The sequence below is a fragment of the Myxine glutinosa genome, chromosome 6 (assembly GCF_964187855.1).
Source record: "Myxine glutinosa chromosome 6, kmMyxGlut1.1, whole genome shotgun sequence".
NCBI classification, from domain to species: Eukaryota; Metazoa; Chordata; class Myxini; order Myxiniformes; family Myxinidae; genus Myxine; species Myxine glutinosa.
Genome location: NC_136266.1, coordinates 126,708,026 through 126,728,322, shown reverse-complemented (window position 1 = coordinate 126,728,322; position 20,297 = coordinate 126,708,026). Strand labels below are relative to the sequence as shown.

The 20,297-nt window shown below is 48.6% G+C and overlaps 1 protein-coding gene across 9 annotated transcripts in view; it reads right to left on the bottom strand.

Annotated features, from left to right (window-relative positions):
* The window catches only part of LOC137430269 (progranulin), a 107,952-nt gene that overhangs the window by 32,122 nt on the left and 55,533 nt on the right, over positions 1–20,297 (bottom strand). For 2 of the 9 annotated variants that reach the window (XM_078780499.1, XM_078780504.1), the window contains exons 1-2: positions 12,833–12,855; positions 10,332–10,592 (exon numbers count right to left, since the gene is read on the bottom strand). The exons of 3 other annotated variants lie outside the window; for them this stretch is intronic. Coding sequence is in view for 2 of the 6 variants with exons in the window: in XM_078780495.1 (XP_078636621.1) it covers positions 13,954–13,964 (11 nt within the window). In the remaining 4 variants the exon portion in view is untranslated. Of the gene's footprint in view, positions 1–10,331; positions 10,593–12,832; positions 13,190–13,953; positions 13,980–20,297 lie in introns of those variants that run through there. 4 more of the 9 variants (XM_078780495.1, XM_078780496.1, XM_078780502.1 and 1 more) reach the window with 3 other exon arrangements.

Here is a 20,297-nt window from a genome sequence, read left to right as displayed (position 1 = left end):
TGGGAGACGTCGCAGAGCAGGATGGTGCCCGCGAAGGGGATGTCGGCCAGGCAGAGGCCCGTGTCCGCCGCGCGGAGTGCCTGCACCGAGGCGTCGGTGGTCTGGTCGGCCGCCATGAGCGCGAAGTCCACGCCGAGGTGGACCGCGTTCACGCTGGCCCGCGAAAGGCAGTCGGCCACGGCGTTGTCTTTGCCGGCGACGTGCTGGATGTCCGTGGTGAACTCCGACACGGCGGAGTGGTGGCGCTGCTGGCGGGCCGACCACGGCTCCGTGACCTTAGCCATTGCGTAGACCAACGGCTTGTGGTCGACGAAAGCCGTGAACGGGCGGCCCTCCAGGAGGTGTTGGAAATGGCGAACGGCCAGGAATAGCCCGAGCAGCTCGCGGTCGAACGTGCTGTAGTTTAACTCGTTCGGCCGGAGTTGCCGGCTGAAAAAAGCGAGTGGCTGCCAAACCCCGTCCACCCATTGCTCATGGACGGCGCCCACCGCGTAGTTGGAGGCGTCCGTAGTGAGGGTGATGGGCGCGTTGAGCACCGGGTGAGCCAGCAGCGTTGCGTCGGTGAGGGCCCGTTTGGCGCTGGCGAAGGCCGCGTCCATGGCCGCGGACCAAACAATGTCATGCTTGGCCGGCTTGCCCCGGAGGGCCTCGTAAAGGGGCCGCATGAGCTGAGCAGCGCGGGGCACGAATCGGTGATAAAAATTCACCATGCCGAGGAACTCTTGGAGGGCCTTGATGGAACGGGGACGCGGGAACGTGGTGATGGCCTCGACCTTGGTCGGCAGTGGCACGGCCCCGGTCTTGGTGATGCAGTGGCCCAAAAAGTCAACGGTCGTCGCGCCGAAGTGGCATTTGACCGGGTTGACAATTAAGCCGTGCTCGCTGAGGCGACCGAACAGTGTTCGGAGGTGGAGGAGGTGCTCGGCGCGGGACGTGCTGGCGACGAGGATGTCGTCCAGATAGACGAAAAGAAACGGCAGGTCGCGTAGCACGCCGTCCATCAAGCGCTGGAACGCCTGGGCCGCGTTCTTCAGGCCAAACGGCATCCGCAAAAATTCGAACAGGCCGAACGGCGTGATGACGGCCGTCTTCGGGACGTCGGCCGCCCGGACAGGTATCTGGTGGTAGCCCCGTATCAGGTCAATTTTCGAAAAGATGACCCGTCCCGCCAAACGGGCGGAAAAGTCCTGAATATGCGGGATCGGGTACCTGTCGGGGGTGGTAGCGTCATTGAGATGGCGGTAGTCGCCACACGGGCGCCATCCACCCCCCGGCTTTGGCACGATGTGCAGTGGCGAGGCCCACGCGCTATCGGAGCGCCGCACGATGCTGAGGTGCTCCAACGCGTCGAATTCGGCCTTCGCCACGGCGAGCTTGGCTGGGTCGAGGCGGCGGGCCCTGGCGTAGACCGGCGGGCCCGTAGTGGGTATGTGGTGCTCGATCCCGTGCCGCACCGCGACGGCCGAAAACGTCGGCCGCGTGAGGGCCCGGAATTCCACGAGCAGGCGAGCGAACTCGTTCGTTGCCGGGAGGGCGCACGCCATTTTGGTCGGCGCGGAGCTGCTCATTGTGCACGCCAGGGAGCTGAAGGTCTCGGCGTGGACAAGGCGACGTCGTTTGACGTCGACCAGCAGCCCGTGCACGCAGAGGAAGTCGGCGCCCAGCAAAGCCACGGGGACGCTGGCGGTAACAAAAGTCCATTGAAAGCGCTGGCTGCCGAAGCAGAGGGTGACGACGCGTGGGCCGAAAGTGCGTATGGCCGAGCCATTAGCAGCGACCAAAGAGGGGCCGCAAACTGCGTCCAGCCTGTCCTGCTCGGAGGCGGGTATGATGCTCAGTTGGGCGCCGGTGTCGCACAGGAAACGCCGCCCAGACGCTTTGTCCCGAATAAACAGCAAGTTGCCCGAGTGGCCGGCGCTCATGGCTGGGAATGAACACCGGCCCGGCCGTTTCCCGACCTGCCGAAAGTGCACGGGGGCCGGCACGTCCGAGCCTTGTGTACGAACCTGGCGTGGTAATAACACCACGCCCGGTCAGGTGGAGGCCCCGGCCGTCGTGTCGGAAGCGGGCGGTGTGGCGTGGCGGCCGCCAGTTGCACCGGCAGTTCGGCCTCCAACCGCGCAGGGCGCTCGGGCGTCGTGGGCGTCGTCTCGGACGGCGGCGGGCTCCAGGTAACCGCGCCGATGTGCTGGCCCGCCGAGGAGATCTTATCGGCTTCCCTGGCGAGGGCGCGGGAATCCGTGATCAACGTGCCAGCCAGGGCGAGGCGTACCGGGTGAGGCAGCTGGCGAAGGAACAGCTCGCGGAACAGAAAATCCGGAGAGTGCTCACCGAGCAACGAGAGCATATAGTCCATGCGCTCGGACGGGCGCGTGTCGCCGAGCTCGGGCAGGTCAAGCAGGCGCCGTGCGCGTGCTGCCGGTGAGAGGGCGAAAGCGTCGAGGAGGAGTGTCTTCAGCGCGTCGTATTTGTCAGCAGCCGGCGGGTGCTGGAGGAGGCTCAAGGCGCGGGCCACGGTGGCGGAACCGAGCGCCGCCACAACATGGTGGAAGCGGGTGTCGTCCGCGGTGATGCCTCGCAGGGCGAACTGAGAGTCCGCCTGAGCGAACCAAACAGCCGCGTGAGCCTCCCAGAAGGTAGGCAGTTTAAGCGTCATTGCCGTATCCATGTCGGTAGGTCACCAATGAAGGAGCTGGGCTCCAACGCGAGTTGAAAGAATTGACGCGACCAAAGATGGAAATTCGTCCGAGTAGGTTTAATAAATGTATCACACTCGGGTACTCTGAAAAGCCCGTTTATCGAGCAGCAATATATATACACATTTATGTCGGGAAGTTTGCCCGGCAAAAGCTATACCGGGCATGCCCGGGTATCAAGGACGAGCCTTGGAAAGGCGAGTCTGGACCTGCCCGGGCGTGTTTGGCTGCGGCCTGGCAAGTCGAGGCTGGGCGTGCCCGGGCGCTCTGGACGAGCACTGGAAAGGCAATAGCGGGCATGCCCGGACGCTCTGGGCGAGCCCTGGAAAGGCGATAGCGGGCATGCCCGGACGCTCTGGGCGAGCCCTGGAAAGGCGAGAGCGGGCATGCCCGGGAAAGACGAGACCGGGCGTGCCCGGGAGTGGCGGGGGGGGGGGGGGGGGGGGAGGGGGGTGGACACTTATCCAACCAAGAAATTCTAGTTTTGTATTTTTGATTCATTTTCTGAAATTTGTAGCATTTGTTTTTCACTTAGACGTTGTGGGTTATGATGTGTAAGTAAAGGTGGGAAAAAAAATCTGATTTAATGCATTTTAATTCCAGGCTTTAAGACAACAAAAGGTTAAATTTTTGAAAGGGGGTGTAGACTTTCTAGAGGCACTGTATATACTTGAAGCAAGAACATTCGTGAAAGCCCTTCCCTCGACAAACTACTACTAATTACTAGATTAAGCCCGGTGTTGGCTTAACGGTTCAGGTAGCTGGCTTAAGATTTTAGGGTTTGGAGTTTGAGCCCCTGTCGTGTCGTTGAATTAATGCAATGTTGGTTGACTCAGCCTGTCATCCTTCCGAGGTTCTTCCCTTCCTATCAAAGTATCTACATGGCAAAGATTACACTGGGTGGTTTGAAATTGCCTTTAATCTGCCCCAACATTAGTTTCCCCCACTGGATAAATTATTTCCTAAACCAATGGTTTTGCCGGAACATAGTCCATCTTGTGATTCTATCATTGACCTCAAATGATAGGATAGAATATCAATTCTCCCAATCTGACCTCAAAACTCGACCCGCTCGAATTTTGCCATAAAGTTGGCTCTCTTTCTCTTTTCTACAGATATTCCTACAGTTTCTGCTCCCAAGAACTTGCTGCTAGTTTACCTCCACCTTAAGCGAGACCATGGAATACTCGACAAGCCACGACATCTCATGATTATTGCGTGGCCATTGGCAACTCATGGGTGGGTCGTTATGATGTTTGTTTCTTCCCCACCACTGCCAAACTCTGGAACTCTTTACCTTCTCGTCTTTTACCGACCTCGGAAGGATGACAGGCTGAGTCTACCCACCAGATGTTAATTCAACGGCGTGATAGGGGCTTCAACTCAGGACCGTGAGATATCCAGCCAGCCACCTTAACCGTTTAGCCACAAACACTTGTGATCTTCCCCTTTTCAAAAAGCAGATTTTGTTTAACTTCCTCAAAAACTTCAACTATTCTCTTATTACTCACTTTTCCATCAATGCAGATATTTTATTTAAGGCCTGACCTAGATGAAGACTATATAGTCCATGACTGGAGCCTTCAAACAAATAAAATAAAATCCTTATCATGTAGATACAGGTATCGGTACACTTTCTCATTACGGGAAATAACTCACAAAACATCGACAGACGACAGCATTGATCCAAAACTAATAGTGTTCAATCAAAGTGTTTGGATGAGGTGTGTATGTGTGTGTGTGTGAGGCATGTTTTTAATGGAGTTCTACTGGAGCTGTCTGATGTGGAATGTGCTTCACCAAAATGATCGTTATAATCTTCTGAGTTGATTAGGCTAATTAGCTACAAATAATCCGGAAGAATCACGTGTTTCTAAACACATGCTATGTTAAGGTGTATTCCCTATTGATTCTTCTTTTTTTTGCAATTGTTTTTATGTTTTGCTATGCATTATGTTTTGCACTCTGTCAAAGCGTCTTTGGGCTTCCTGAAAAGCGCTATATAAAATAAATGCATTATTATTATTATTATTATTGAACAGTTTAATAGGTCCTTTCTTGGCATGGCATTCCAATTACAAAATAAATAACAAAAACAATGATAACATTGCAACAAAGCATATATTAATTTATACTTATAATATTAACAGTAATAATAATATTGGTATCATTTGGCAATATTGATAACGAACGCGTATAACCGCCCCACCCTATCACCCTGACCTAAGCATAAAGGTAAGCGAATGCTGAAGCACTAAAGCATGCAGGTATGCCAGCCTCTACCTTTATGGCAGAGTGGCCAGAAGGAAGCCTCTCCTCAGTGAAAGACACATGAAAGCCGCTTGGTGTTTGCAAAAAAGCACCTAAAGGACTCTCAGACTGTGAGAAACAAGATTCTGTGGTCTGGTGAAACCGAGATTGAACTGTTTGGCTTCCGTCTGGCCACTCTGCCATAAAGCCCAGATCGGTGGAGTGTTGCAGCGTTGGTTGTCCTTCTGGAAGTTTCTCCCATCTCCACACAGGATCTCTGGAGCTCAGCCAGAGTGACCATCGGGTTCTTGGTCACCTCTCTTACCAAGGCCCTTCTCCCCCGATTGCTCAGTTTGGCCGGGCGGCCATCTCCAGGAAGAGTCCTGGTTGTTCCAAACTTCTTCCATTTAAGAATTACGGAGGCCATTGTGCTCTTGGGAATGAAGGAGCTGGGCTCCAACGCGAGTTGAAAGAATTGACGCGACCAAAGATGGAAATTCGTCCGAGTAGGTTTAATAAATGTATCACACTCGGGTACTCTGAAAAGCCCGTTTATCGGGCAGCAATATATATACACATTTATGTCGGGAAGTTTGCCCAGCAAAAGCTATACCGGGCATGCCCGGGTATCAAGGGCGAGCCTTGGAAAGGCGAGTCTGGACCTGCCCGGGCGTGTTTGGCTGCGGCCTGGCAAGTCGAGGCTGGGCGTGCCCGGGCGCTCTGGACGAGCACTGGAAAGGCGATAGCGGGCATGCCCGGACGCTCTGGGCGAGCCCTGGAAAGGCGATAGCGGGCATGCCCGGACGCTCTGGGCGAGTCCTGGAAAGGCGATAGCGGGCATGCCCGGACGCTCTGGGCGAGCCCTGGAAAGGCGATAGCGGGCATGCCCGGACGCTCTGGGCGAGCCCTGGAAAGGCGAGAGCGGGCATGCCCGGACGCTCTGGGCGAGCCCTGGAAAGGCGATAGCGGGCATGCCCGGACGCTCTGGGCGAGCCCTGGAAAGGCGAGAGCGGGCATGCCCGGACGCTCTGGGCGAGCCCTGGAAAGGCGAGACCGGGCGTGCCCGGGAGGTTCGGGCGTGCCCGGGAACAGTGAGTCCGGGCATGCCCGGGAGAGGCGCGTCTGGCCGTGTTCTGGCCGGTGCAAGGCGATTGTGTGCATCCAGCGGTAACCGCTACAGGAACCTTCAATGCAGCAGAATTATTTTTGTAGGCTTCCCCAGATCTGTTCCTCGACACAATCCTGTCTCTGAGCTCTGCAGGCAGTTCCTTCGACCCCATGGCTTGGTTTTTGCTCTGATATGCATTGTCAGCTGTGAGACCTTATGTAGACAGGTGTATGCCTTTCCAAATCATGTCCAATCAATTCAATTTACCCACAGGTGGACTCCACGAAGGTGTAGAAACATCTCAAAGATGATCAAGAGAAATGGGAGGCACCTGAGCTAAATTTAAAGTGTCATAGCTAAGGGTATGAATACTTATGTAAATGTGATATTTCAGTTTTTTATTTTTAATAAATTTGCAAAACTTTCTAAAATCCTGTTTTCTCTTTGTCATTATGGGGTATTGGGATGTAGATTGATGAGGGAAAAAATTAATTTAAACGATTTCAGCATAAGGCTGCAACATAACAAAATGTGAAAAAAGTGAAGGGGTCTGAATACTTTCTGAATGCACTGCAGATACAGGTATCGGTGCACTTTCTCATTACGGGGAATAAATCACAAAACATCGACAGACGACAGGATTGTTCCAAAACTAATAGTGTTCAATCAAAGTGTTTGGATGAGGTGTGTATGTGTGTGTGTGTGAGGCATGTTTTTAATGGAGTTATACTGGAGCTGTCTGATGTGGAATGTGCTTCACCAAAATTATCGTTATAATCTTCTGAGTTGATTAGGCTAATTAGCTACAAATAAACCGGAAGAATCACATGTTTCTAAACACATGCCATGTTAAGGTGTATTGAACAGTTTAATAGGTCCTTCCTTGGCATGGCATTCCAATTACAAAATAAATAACAAAAACAATGATAACATTGCAACAAAGCATGTATTAATTTATACTAATAATATTAACAGTAATAATAATATTGGTATCATTTGGCAATATTACACTACTCACAATAAGTTAGGGATATTGTGGGAGTGAGTTTAATTTTTTTATCGGGGTTAGGGTTATGTTATTGAAATCAAGAATGCTGTGTTTTTGACACAACTAGTTAGGGCATTTTATAATTTTTTTGAAAAATCTGAAAAAATTGCTTACCAATAGCTTTCTTCACCAATGTGTTCACATAGGTGTCTACAAACACCTCTCAATTTATTCTTTCCCAAATCCTTGGGGAAAAGTCAAAATTCAAAATGGCGTCCAAAATGGAAAAATTGTGGATAAAGTCATAGTTTGGCCAGAAATTTAATACTTAATATGGGGAAGAAACCACAAAAATATTGTTCTAGGACAATTGTGAACTCTTGCTAAGCATATTTGTATTATTATCTTGCTTTATATCCAAGATGGTGGCCAAAATGATGTCCAAAATGGCCGCTAAAATGTGAAAATTGTGGATAAAGTCATAGCTTGGCCAGAAATGTAATAATTATTATCTTGCTTCAATAATAGGTGTCTACTGAGACCTCTCAATTGATTCAGTATGGAAGGGGATGTAATAGCTGCACCTGGCCATGGCTTGAGGTGTTTCATCTGTGATGATCCTGGGACTGAGATGAAGAAGCTGTCAAAAGTCACCCAAAAAGGCCACTCACAGATGTTATCATATTCTGAGTGCGTGGACGATGCGGCGCTGATCAGGAGACTAAATGAGGACTGGAAAAACGGAGATGACCCCAAGTTGAGATATCATTTTGATTGCAGAACCGAGTTTTACAATCGTGTGAAAAGTATATCCACTGCAACTGCAACTGCTAATCGTAAGTTTTTAGATTATCATTCAGAAGAAGTAGCCACTTGCAGAGATTTCGATCCCAATCTATTATAAGTTGTGATGTTGCAAATGAAGAAAAACTAACCAAAACTACCTTTCTACACAATCCATTCCCTTGGACAAGACGAGGAGGACCGAAGGTCAGGCAGGATGAAAAGACGACGGGTATTCTCTGGGTCAAGTACTTCAAGTGCCGGCCTCATCATCATCAGTGAGTGTGATGTCAAGACCAAACAAGCCCTGCGATTTGAGTTGACGCCAACACCGATGTCTCTATTTGATAAAGACCAGAAGTTGCGAAAGCCAGACAAGGCTGCCCTAGCAAGGGTCCTGAAGGCATTTGTGGAACCCGTTGAACAACACCCCTGCACGAGCCTGGTGATTGATGGTGGGTGGCTCCTGCACAACGTCAGATGGGAGGCTAAGCTCACCTGGAAGGACATCGCTGAGAGCTACCTCCAGTTTGTGAAGTCCATGGGGAGCCATTGCCTCAGGATCACTGTGGTCTTTGAAGGATACGGCAGCTCCACCAAGGACCATGATCACCTGAGACGAACAAAGAATGCATGCTGCGACATTCTGATTCGCCCAGACATCAAAAGCCTCGTTCCAAGAGAAAAGTTCCTCGACAACAAGAGCAACAAGACCCAGCTCATTCGGCTACTTGCTGAGACATTCGGTAGAAATGGGATCAGTGTACAGGAATGCCCCGATGATGCAGACACCTCTATCGTCCGGGCAGCTCTAGATGAGGCAAAAGAGTCCCCTGTTGAGGTGAGGGCTGAGGACACCGACATCATGGTTTTGCTGATTCATCATGCTGCAGACCACCCGATCTTCCTCACAACAGCCAAAGACACATCTTACGATGTCGGAAAGATCCGGGAGGCCCTCCCAGAGAGATACCGGAAGTATCTGATCTTCTTGCACAGCTTCTCTGGCTGCGATACAGTGTCCGCGATTTCTGGGTTTAGCAAATCAACTTTGCTAACCAAGCTCTGCAAGACTGACAAAGCAGAGAGGGCCATGGACGTGTTTCTGGACATCCGAGCCAAGAAAGCTGATATCATCAAAGCCGGCTGTGAACTATTCAAGCTCATGTTCCGCGGGAACCCATCCAAAGACTTGGGGGACTTGAGATTTGACATCTTCAGCAAGCGGGCCGCTGCTGGGAGCATCAAACCTGAGAAACTGCCCCCGACAACAGAAGCTGCAGCACAGCACTCTCTCCCGGGCTTATCTCCAGACTAGAGATTGGCTGCTGCTGCAAACTCCATCATTGGATGTCCTGGACTACGGATGGAAACTCGGTGACCAAGGTTATGCGCCGGTCCCTACAACAGACCCTATCGCACCGGACTATCTTCTGAAGTTTGTCTGCTGCAACTGTGAGGGGGAATGTAGCACACTCAGGTGCTGCTTTAAAAAGCAAGGAGTCAAGTGTATTTCTGGTTGTGGCAACTGTCATGGTAACTCTTGCCAGAACATCAACCAGCCAGATGACGAGAGGAGTGTGGGATATGCTGGGGATTAGGATGAGTAGGGTGAACTAGAGAACTGACTAACCGAGGTTTCAATTGAGATACATTTCTATTTCTATATAAAGCTATGACTTTATCCACAATTTTCACATTTTAGCGGCCATTTTGGACATCATTTTGGCCACCATCTTGGATATAAAGCAAGATAATAATACAAATATGCTTAGCAAGAGTTCACAATTGTCCTAGAACAATATTTTTGTGGTTTCTTCCCCATATTAAGTATTAAATTTCTGGCCAAACTATGACTTTATCCACAATTTTTCTATTTTGGACGCCATTTTGAATTTTGACTTTTCCCCAAGGATGTGGGAAGGAATAAATTGAGAGGTGTTTGTAGACACCTATGTGAACACATTGGTGAAGAAAGCTATTGGTAAGCAATTTTTTCACAGATTTTTCAAAAAAATTATAAAATGCCCTAACCAAATCATTAATAACCATAGAATTAGGACCAACAACTTTTTCCAACATAATTAATATACAAAATCAACCACACCGAAGAACCTGCCAATATCCCTAACTTATTGTGAGTAGTGTAGTAACGAACGCGTATAACCGCCCCCGTCCCATACACCCCCCCCCCCCATCCAATCACCCTGACCTAAGCATAAAGGTAAGCGAATGCTGAAGCACTAAAGCATGCAGGTATGCTACAAGGCCATGAAGACCAATGAGAATTTGGTCCGATGGACGAACGGATCTATTCGTACCAGTACTGCCAATGGGACGGGACCATGAGGTGCTTATATGAACAAGCATTCTGAGTATTGCGCTGCAATACATGTCCCCTACCGGCAGTCTGTCGCCCAGAAAACTCTTGGGGAAATTACCAAGGGTTATTTACCCACAGGTTCTGAATCGTTCCCAATCGCTAATTACCTCAGGACGGGCTCACCTGTGATTCGCACTCGGGACATCGATTTATACACCTTGCAGACAGGTCAGCAGAAGCACAGGAAAATAGGTTGTTGATAAAGAACCTATCGAGTCGCTAAATATCAGTAATTTATTATATTTTCCGGTTCACGATCAATGATCGATGTGTATATATATGTTGCTCGGCTTGGCTCCGCCCCTCCCGAAAGCACGCGCTGTGTCGCGCTTTTGACGTTCGCGAGATGAGGCTGAGGGCGTCCGGTGCGGCTTGAGGAGAACTCTAGAATAAACAAGAGATATCCATTTTAAAAAATATTTTCGTTTGATTAACGATATCTGCCAAACCACGTGCCCTATCGCAAATTCCAAAATGACATTTTAGTAGATTGACATGCTGAACAGATCAGTGAAGTTTCCCCTCGATTGGATCAAAAATGAGGGAGGAGCTCGGTTTTAAAGGTTCATGTTTAAAAACGTCATAACTCTGAAACCATGTGACGCATGACGTCATGCTCGTTGACTTTTTTGTTCGTCATGGGTATGCGATTCTGCCTGCAAAGCTTGGCCTCGATCTGTTCAGCCGATGCAGAGAAAAAGGGGTTTTCGTGTTTTCGCGAAAAACAATATGCCGGCCGAACCACGTGACCTGTGACGTCATAATTACCATTAAAATATTCTACAGACCGAGTCCCTCCTACGGTGAAAATTTGATCTCAATCGGTCCTATTATTGCAGAGAAAATCTTCTTTAAAGGAAATTAAAACTTAAAATGGCACCGAGTTAAGGATCATCAGAATTATCAGAATTCCCAAAGTTCAAAGTGCCATAACTTTGTCAAAAATGTTCGAAACGTCGTGAAGTTCGAACTTGATCTGTAACTTATCATGAGGAAACCATGTACCAAGTTTGAAATCATTAGCATTAAGCGTTTAGAAAAAAAGTCCGGAAAACTGTTCTTTTTACTGACGGACTGACAGACTGACGGACTGACGGACTGACGGACTGACGGACTGACGGACTGACAGACAGACAGACGGACGGACGGACGGACAGACTGACGGAGACGAAATGATTTTGGTGAAGCATATGTGAGCAGGACGAAATGATAGATTTTGGTGAAGATCTGGATTCGGATCCGGCTAGTAGAATTTTTAAGTGGTTCTTCACCATTGGGAGAAAGGGACAAAAACGATACATAGCAGGATATCTTAAAAAGTTGCGGACGGATTTGATCGAAACTTGGTGGAGATGTTGTGCTTGGGACAAGGACTAATAAATTTGATTTTGGTGAAGATCTGAATATGGATTCGGATATGATAATTATTTAATTTTTAAGTGATTCTTCACCATTAAATGATCGGGCTAAAACGAACATATAGAAGGATATCTGAAAAGGTTGTGGACGGATTTGGACGAAACTTGGTGGACCGGTTGGGTGTGTGACAAGGAAGAATCTATTAAATTTTGGTGAAGATCCAAATCGTATAATTTTTTGAAGTGATTCTTCACAATTGGGTCAAAAACGAGACATAGCAGGATATCTCAAAAAGTTGTGGACGGATGATTTTGATGAAATGTGATTCTGTATTGTGATTTTCCTGGTCAACTCTCGGATAAAAAAAACGTGGTGGGGGTATGCTCTCCTGGTGGGGGTATGCTCTCCTGGTGGGGGTATGCTCTCCTGGTGGGGGTATGCTCTCTACTGAGTGCCGTTCTAGTTTTCGTTTCGTAAAGATAAGCAGTTCACGAATTATATTGTAAAAACCGTACGTACGCACCATTTAATTATTTGTTTTAACTCGATCACAAGTACAGTCCAAATGGTGCAGCAGAACAAGGAAGTTGGACTGTCATGGAGCATTTTACTATTAGTTTTTCGGGTTAGGAAAGGAAATATAATTGTTAGCACGTTTCATGTTAACCCTTAAATGTTCGACATGGATCCTATTTTGTAAAGTATCATACTATAGGATATCCTGCAAGAGATATATCGGATGCTACACGTATAAAGTGCTGTAGTATGAACACACCATACAGGATACCCTATAAGTAACGATAAGACCGATTTAGGATAGCCTACGCAGTGCTGGAGCAAAATTAAACGATAGGACATCCTACATAGGAATCCAACAGGATATCCTATACCCCTTTAGGACAATTTAGTAATTGGGACAATGGTGAAGATAATACCCTAATTAATTGTAACATGTACATTGTATCTGACCCACAAAGATTATTCATTTTGTTTCGGACAGCCGCATGTTCGATCAGCTATTTTACTAATTTCTGTAATTCAGATGATTATACATACATAATATACACACACACACACACACACACACACACACACACACACACACACACACACACACACACACACACACACACACACACACACACACACACACACACACACACCTATACCTATCTTATCAATGAATCATGTATTACATTAGCACAGAGAAGGCAATCCTAGGTACAGTACTGTAGTTCAAAGCATGAGAACCGCCATAAACTCACCCTGCGAGTTACTTCCTTGTAGTGGTTTTTGATAGGTGAGAGGAGTCTTATAGGAGCCGTCTGCTTTCTAATTGGCTGTTCGGCTGTATGGTCCAGCTCTTGTTTCCTCTTTGTTGTTTGTGTGTATTATTTCCTCGTCATTCGCTATTTGTCTGGAAGGGTTTCCTTAATTTAACACTTGACATATTCGCTTTTAATTCAATGCAGTCCACCGTAAACACCACTAAAGTCCACAAACAGGAGAGTTCACTGCATGAACACAACCCATGCAAGCGCAGAACAAGATAGTCCACCTTGAGCACTACTGTCGACTGCAGCCAACAACAAGAGGATCCACACCAAACAACACCGTAGTCTAGAACTAGATTGTCCAACTTGAGCACAACTGCACCCCAGGTCAATGGGGTCAACATTGAACATTGCTGCAGCCCACAACAATGGGGTCAACATTGAACATATATATATCTATCTATCTATAATTCCAGTAATCTCTGTGTGTATGTGTGTGTGTATGTGTGTGTGTCTGTGTGTATGTGTGTGTGTCTGTGTGTCTGTGTGTCTGTGACCGCTGTTTCTCGACAACCACGGGTCCGATATACTTGAAACTTGCCAGGTATATTGCTGGGGACCTGAGGATGTGCCTTTTCAAGGTTTCATATTAATCGGAGAAGTAGTTACCGAGCTATGGCGATTTAGCCGTTCGCCGTTCGCTTTGGCTTTGCGAATGGACCAAACCATTTCATGTAAATAGAGGGGGGGGGGGGGGGGGTTCTACCGTACTCGCAAGCCGTTCGCTTTGGCTTTGCGAATGGACCAAACCATTTCATGTAAATAGAGGGGGGGGATATAATTTTAAATATATATATAGTACGGGCATGCCCTAGTATATAACAAATGCCTCAATGCCTCAATCCCTCAACAACAAATGCCTCATCCTGAACGACTACATCCTGGAAAATAAACTGGACTTTCTCTGTCTCACTGAGACCTGGCAACAACCACTGGACTACTACACGCTCAACCTCACCACACCCAATGGATATTCTTACATCAATAAACCACGCTCGGAGGGCCGAGGTGGTGGAATTGCCGTTATTCACCGACAAGACATCAAGACCAACCTCATCTCCATCTCATCTGCTCCATCATTTGAACACCTGGCTTTTAAACTCTCTGGTCACACACAGTCAGTCATGGCTGTTGTCTACCGCCCTCCCAAACCACACCCATCATTCCTGTCTGACTTCTCCTACTTTCTGACCCAGCTATGTTCCCTCTCCCCCTCAATCCTCCTCCTTGGTGATTTCAATATCCACATGGACTCCACTGACTCCACGCTAACCACTGACTTCACTGATTTACTCACCTGCTTTAACCTCACTCAACATGTCAACTTTCCTACCCATAACCGTGGTCACATTTTGGACCTTGTCTGCTCTACTGGACTAATTTTGCACCATCTCTCTGGCTCCGACCTCACTCTCTCTGACCACCTAGCCATCACTCTGACCATCAACATCCCCACCCCAGCACCAAGGCATTATCGCACTATCAACTTCCGTAAGCTAAACGCTCTTTCACCTACCTCATTCTCATCGACCCTCTCTGAAAAAATGTCCACTTCTCCCTTCGTTGACCTCCACACCCCTTCTGACCTCACTGACTACTACAACCACACTCTCTCCTCCTGCCTTGACCAACTTGTGCCTATAAAAACCAAAACAGTTTCTTTCACCCATTCTGCTCCCTGGTTTACCCCTGAACTCCGCCTGATGAAAACTCGTGCTCGCCAACTTGAAAGACTCCGCAATAAAACAGGTCTCACAGTTCACTCCCAGGCCTACAAGGACCACATACAACACTATAAAGATGCCCTCTCCCGCGCCCGCTCCGCCTACTACTCTCAAATTATCCACTCTGGCTCCGGAAACCCAAAAGCACTCTTCTCTACAATAAACAAACTCCTCAGCCCCCTGAACACCACCACCCAGTCATTCACAATAGACAACTGCATCTCCTTCCTTTCATTCTTCCAACGCAAAATTGAAAACATCTACAACAGCTTGACCACCGCCGCACCCGCTCCCCCTCAAACCGCCTGCCCCCCCTTATCCTGCCATCCCCTGTCTCAATTCTCCCCAGTCTCCCCTACTGACCTCTCTGAACTCCTCATCGGAATGAAAACTGCCACCTGCACTCTTGACCCCATCCCCTCCAGCTTTGTCAAGGCCTCCCTTCCTGCTCTCTCTCCACTTATCATTGCAACAATAAACTCCTCCCTGTCTACAGGCATTGTCCCACCATCCCTCAAAATTGCTGCTGTTACCCCCATTCTGAAAAAACCTGGACTAAACCCTGACACCCTAAATAACTTCAGACCCATCTCCAACCTACCCTTTCTGTCAAAGGTTTTGGAATGCGCTGTAGCCACTCAACTCAAACATCACCTCTCTGCCAATAACCTGTATGAAACATTCCAATCCGGATTCCGCTCCAACCACAGTACTGAAACTGCTCTCCTCAAAATCACCAACGACCTTCTCCTCTCCTCTGACGCTGGCAACCTCAACATTCTCATCCTCCTCGACCTCAGCGCCGCCTTTGACACCATCGATCACACCATCCTCCTCACCCGACTTGAAACCACCTTTAACATTACCGGCACTGCCCTCTCTTGGATTAAATCATACCTCTCTGACAGACGTCAGTTCATCTCCATCAATAACTGCAAATCCCCTACTGCTCCCCTCCCCCAAGGTGTCCCCCAAGGTTCAGTTCTTGGCCCCCTCCTCTTCATCCTTTACCTGTCCCCCCTCGGTCACTTAATCCGCCGTCATGGTCTCCAATTCCACTGCTTCGCCGATGACATCCAGCTTTTCATCTCCACCAAGTCCATCTCCACCGCCACCCACTCTATCCTGACAAACTGCATCACTGAAATAAAATCCTGGCTTCAAATCAACTTCCTCAAACTTAACTGTGATAAATCTGAAATAATCATCATTGGCCCAAAAACGCTCACCAAGTCCACCCATAACTTTGCCCTCAACATCGACGGTTTCCCAGTATCCACCTCCCCTCACATCCGGAATCTTGGCATCATCTTTGACCAAACCCTCTCCTTCGACAAATACACTAAACAGATCACAAAGACAGCCTTCTTTCACCTGAAAAACATCGCCCGTCTCCGTCCATCCCTCTCCTCCGTGGCTGCAGAAACCCTCATCCACGCCTTCATCACTTCCCGTCTGGACTACTGCAATAGCCTCCTTTATGGTTCACCCTCAACAATCACCAATAAACTCCAATACATTCAGAACTCCGCTGCCCGTCTACTCACCCATTCCCGGACCCGTGACCACATCACCCCCGTCCTTTACAAGCTTCACTGGCTCCCCATCTCCCAGAGAATCCAGTACAAAATCCTCCTCTTGACCTACAAAGCCCTCCATAACCTGGCCCCATCCTACCTGGCTGACCTCCTCTCCAGACACACTCCCACCCGCAACCTCCGCTCTGCTGGTACCAACCTCCTGACCCCCCCATCCGGACCAAATTTAGATCCTGGGGGGACAGGGCCTTCTCCATCGCTGCTCCCACCCTCTGGAACTCGCTACCTCACACCATCAGAGACTCCTCCTCACTCACCACATTCAAAACATCACTCAAGACCCACCTGTTCAACACTGCATTCAACATTTAACCCACAGCATCTAACCCCTGACTATCTCCTCTCCTTCTCCCTCCTTTGTGCTTTGAATATTTCCCTATTGATTCTTCTTTTTTTGCAATTGTTTTTATGTTTTGCTATGCATTATGTTTTGCACTCTGTCAAAGCGTCTTTGGGCTTCCTGAAAAGCGCTATATAAAATAAATGCATTATTATTATTATTATATACAGTATATATATTGTTGCTGATATGGGACTTGGCCTCAATATCCGCTTGTAAATACTCCCCTATTTCCCCAATACTCCCCAACTATCCCCAATCCCCCATTCCCTAGTCCCATTGCCTGTAAATAACACTCTGTAGAACCGACCTTCCCCGTTTTCCCCCATTAAATGTCGTGCCCAGGTCCACCGCATCTCACGTAGACAACTTTCGGACATCTTGCTAGTTATTCTTAGTCTATGTCAGTTAAGGACTCGTTTCCATTAATTCTGACTCTTCGTTGCACCAGAATGTGATTATATGGCACCAGTAGTGAGTTTAGGACCTTCCCATACCTCCTCCCATCTTCTTCCCCATGAAACTACAACAACTACAACAACAACAACAACTACAACTACAACTACAACAACAGAGGAGATTGGGGGCGGCGCGGCGCGGGGAGTGTGCGTCCTCACACCGGCGTGGTTAGCCGCCATTGCCCATGCGCTCCACGGGGTTACCACGAAGGGGCCGGCTGTCAGCTCCTCGTCAGGGGCGGAGCCGGTAACCCCCCCGCACCCAATAAGAAGGGCGGACCGATTCCATCTGGGGCGGAGCTAACGAGCCGAGGGCGTGTCACTCCCCGCCGGATATACGCAGCCACTTACCGGACGTGACATGAGATGCGCCCCCAGCTTGAGAAGACAAGTCACCACCTCCAAGCGCTGAGTGAGACCTCTCGCATCTTTGGACTGGACCGGGTCGATTTTGCCCCTGAGCCAAGGTGCACCTTGAGCCATCGAAGACCTGCCCCTCCTTGCCATCAATCCCCGTGTGAGTCAGTTTTGTCCCGTTTATCTGTCGTCTGTCGGGGCTAATATAAGAGTGTGTCTAAGTGCCTGCCTTTCTATGCTGTCCCTCTTGTCGTTGTAATCTGACCTTCCGCTCTAATATAACCTCCTCCGGAGGTCTTGAGAACCGTATCCCTGGTGTCGTGTCATTTTAATCCCAGCCGTTGTGTCCTTTTCCTTCATTGATTTAGCGTAGCGCGACTCGGCAACGTTCGAGTATAATCGGGTAACTTGTGCGGACACGGCGGCCATTCCGCTCGGCCCACCATAACATCAAAGTCGTGTCTGTAACAATATATATATATATATATATATATATATATATATATATATATATATATATATATATATATATTGTTGCGGATATGAGGATTATGTTTTTTTTATATTGTGTTGTATTGTATAGTAAATGGTTGTGCAATATTGCTTGATTCTGGACCCTCCTGCCTCCAGTGTTGTGTAAAGGTCAAAGGGCGTCCCATAATTAGTCCATAAAGCATACACGTCAGCCAATCATAGATTTCCCCCTGGTTGATAGTTATATCTTTATTATGTGTATTAGGGTAAGGCCTTGTCTCCCATTAAGATGACACTCCATTGCACCAAGTGAAATAAGACAGATTCCCTTCATTCATCATATCCATTCCCAAAACCTCCATTTCCCCTTTCGTCATTGCCAAGCCTCGATTGCCAATTACATCCCCTCCAAAACCACCATTGAACATGTGCTCGGGTCGGGGAAGAAAGGCGTGCCCGCCCATCGTCATCAAGGGCGGAGCTAGAGGGCTGTGCCGACCAATCAGGGCCGAGGTGAGCACACCGATGGGCGTGTCCTAAAGGCCGGCGGCTTGATCGCCGGAGGCGCTATAAAAAGCGCGCGCGCAAGGTCCTGAGAGAGAAGGGAGATCATCCAGCAGCGATTCTTGTCCAAGGGAGATCATCCAGCAGCGATTCTTGTCCAAAAGAGATCATCCAGCAGCGATTCTTGTCCAAAGGAGATCATCCAGCAGCGATTCTTGTCCAAGAAAGATCATCCAGGGAAGCACAAAGCCTGCTATTCGTCGCCTTGCTCGCCAAAGTTGGACCAAGGAAGAGAGTTGGGCAAGAAGCAAGCACATTGTTCAGTTGTGTGGTTGGACCAGACGAGTCCTGGCAAAGCACGTGACGTCAGCAGCAACAGCGGCAGCCACAGCAGCAACACAGCAACTTGGGGCCTTGACGGCAGTTCCGGAGCAGGGCCGCGAAGGAACGGCGGCGGTCAAACGCGCCGATCGTGCTGCAGTACCATTGGACCTTCCTCTCCCTCCAGCCATCCACCTCCTGCCTTTCCATCCTTTTGTGTACATGAGTTTGTTCTGTTTGTTTTGTCCCTGGGGATTTAATTAAGCTTGTATAAGGAATTTGCACTGTGTCTCTAATTCTTCTGTATATTATTTTATTATCTTTCCTTCTTCCTTGGTTATTTTGAGCCTGTATATAGTAGGAATAAATTTAGTAGTATTTTCAACCTTTTTTTTGTCTTCTTCTTCTTCTTCACATCCGTGTCGCTTTTGTCTTTTCCATATTGAGTATCTGTGGTGCGATCCGGCCAACGTTCGGGAATCGGGTTAGTCGGGGTAACTTTTAGGCCGCAGTGCCATCCGCTCGGCAAAGCAACATCCTTATCCGCGGGCCGTAACAATTGGTGTCAGGAGTGTCGGATTCGGACCTGGGACTAAATTTATTTAGCCCAAATTTTGGAACACCAATTGTACAATTGGCTCTAACAATTGGTGTCGGGAGCGGGAATGGACCCGAAGCGCGCTTAACGCGCTCAAAATTATGAGCTACTGAAATTTGTTTTGTTTTACAAAACCGGCATTTTGAAATCGCGCCATGGCTGGTCAAGGCGACGGGATGTCGGTGGGAGAGATAGACGGGGTAGAATCGACCCAGGACCTCGGGGAAATGTATATGGAGGAGGGCAATGAGGAGGTGGTTGAGGAGGTTTCAGGCACGCAAAATGGCGCTCTCGCGCACGAGGTTACGGGCGCGCAAAATGGCGCGTCGCACATGGCTACGGCGACCGCGCCCGTGACCGTAGCAGCGCCGCCGGTGGATTCGAACCTTTTTTTCCTGCAAATGGGGACCCTTATGGACAAAATGGGGGAACGGCTAGAAGCTAAATTTGAGGGGTTAGACAATAATTTTAAGGGGTTAGACAAGAAATTTGAGGGGTGAGACAATAATTTTAAGGGGTTAGACAAGGAATTTGAGGGGTTAGACAAGAAATTTGAGGGGTTAGACAATCAGATAGAGGGGGTGAAAGATGGGTTAGAGGGGTTAGAAAACAAGATGGAAAACAAATTGCGGGAAATAGGGGAGCAATCCGCCCGAGAAATTAAACAAATGGGAGAGCAGATAGAGGAGGTGAAAATCGGGGTAGAAACCAAATTGGATGCTCAGAGGGATGAATTGGGACAGATGAGGGTGGCATCTACAAAAGAGAGGGAGGAGATGAAGGAGGAGATACGACGAGGTGTAAGCGAGGAGGTCTCGGGGGTACGCGAGGAGGTAAAGCGAGGTGAAAAGCGTATGGAGAAAGAGGTGAGGAATAATACGGCGAAGTTACAAGGGGGCATAGAGGACCTGACGGAGGAGGTGGAACAGCTGACGGTGGGACAGACGGAGTTAGTGGAGCAGGTTCAAAGGAACACTGCGGTACTAGGAGGGTTAAAAGCGACACAAAACGACATAAAAAAT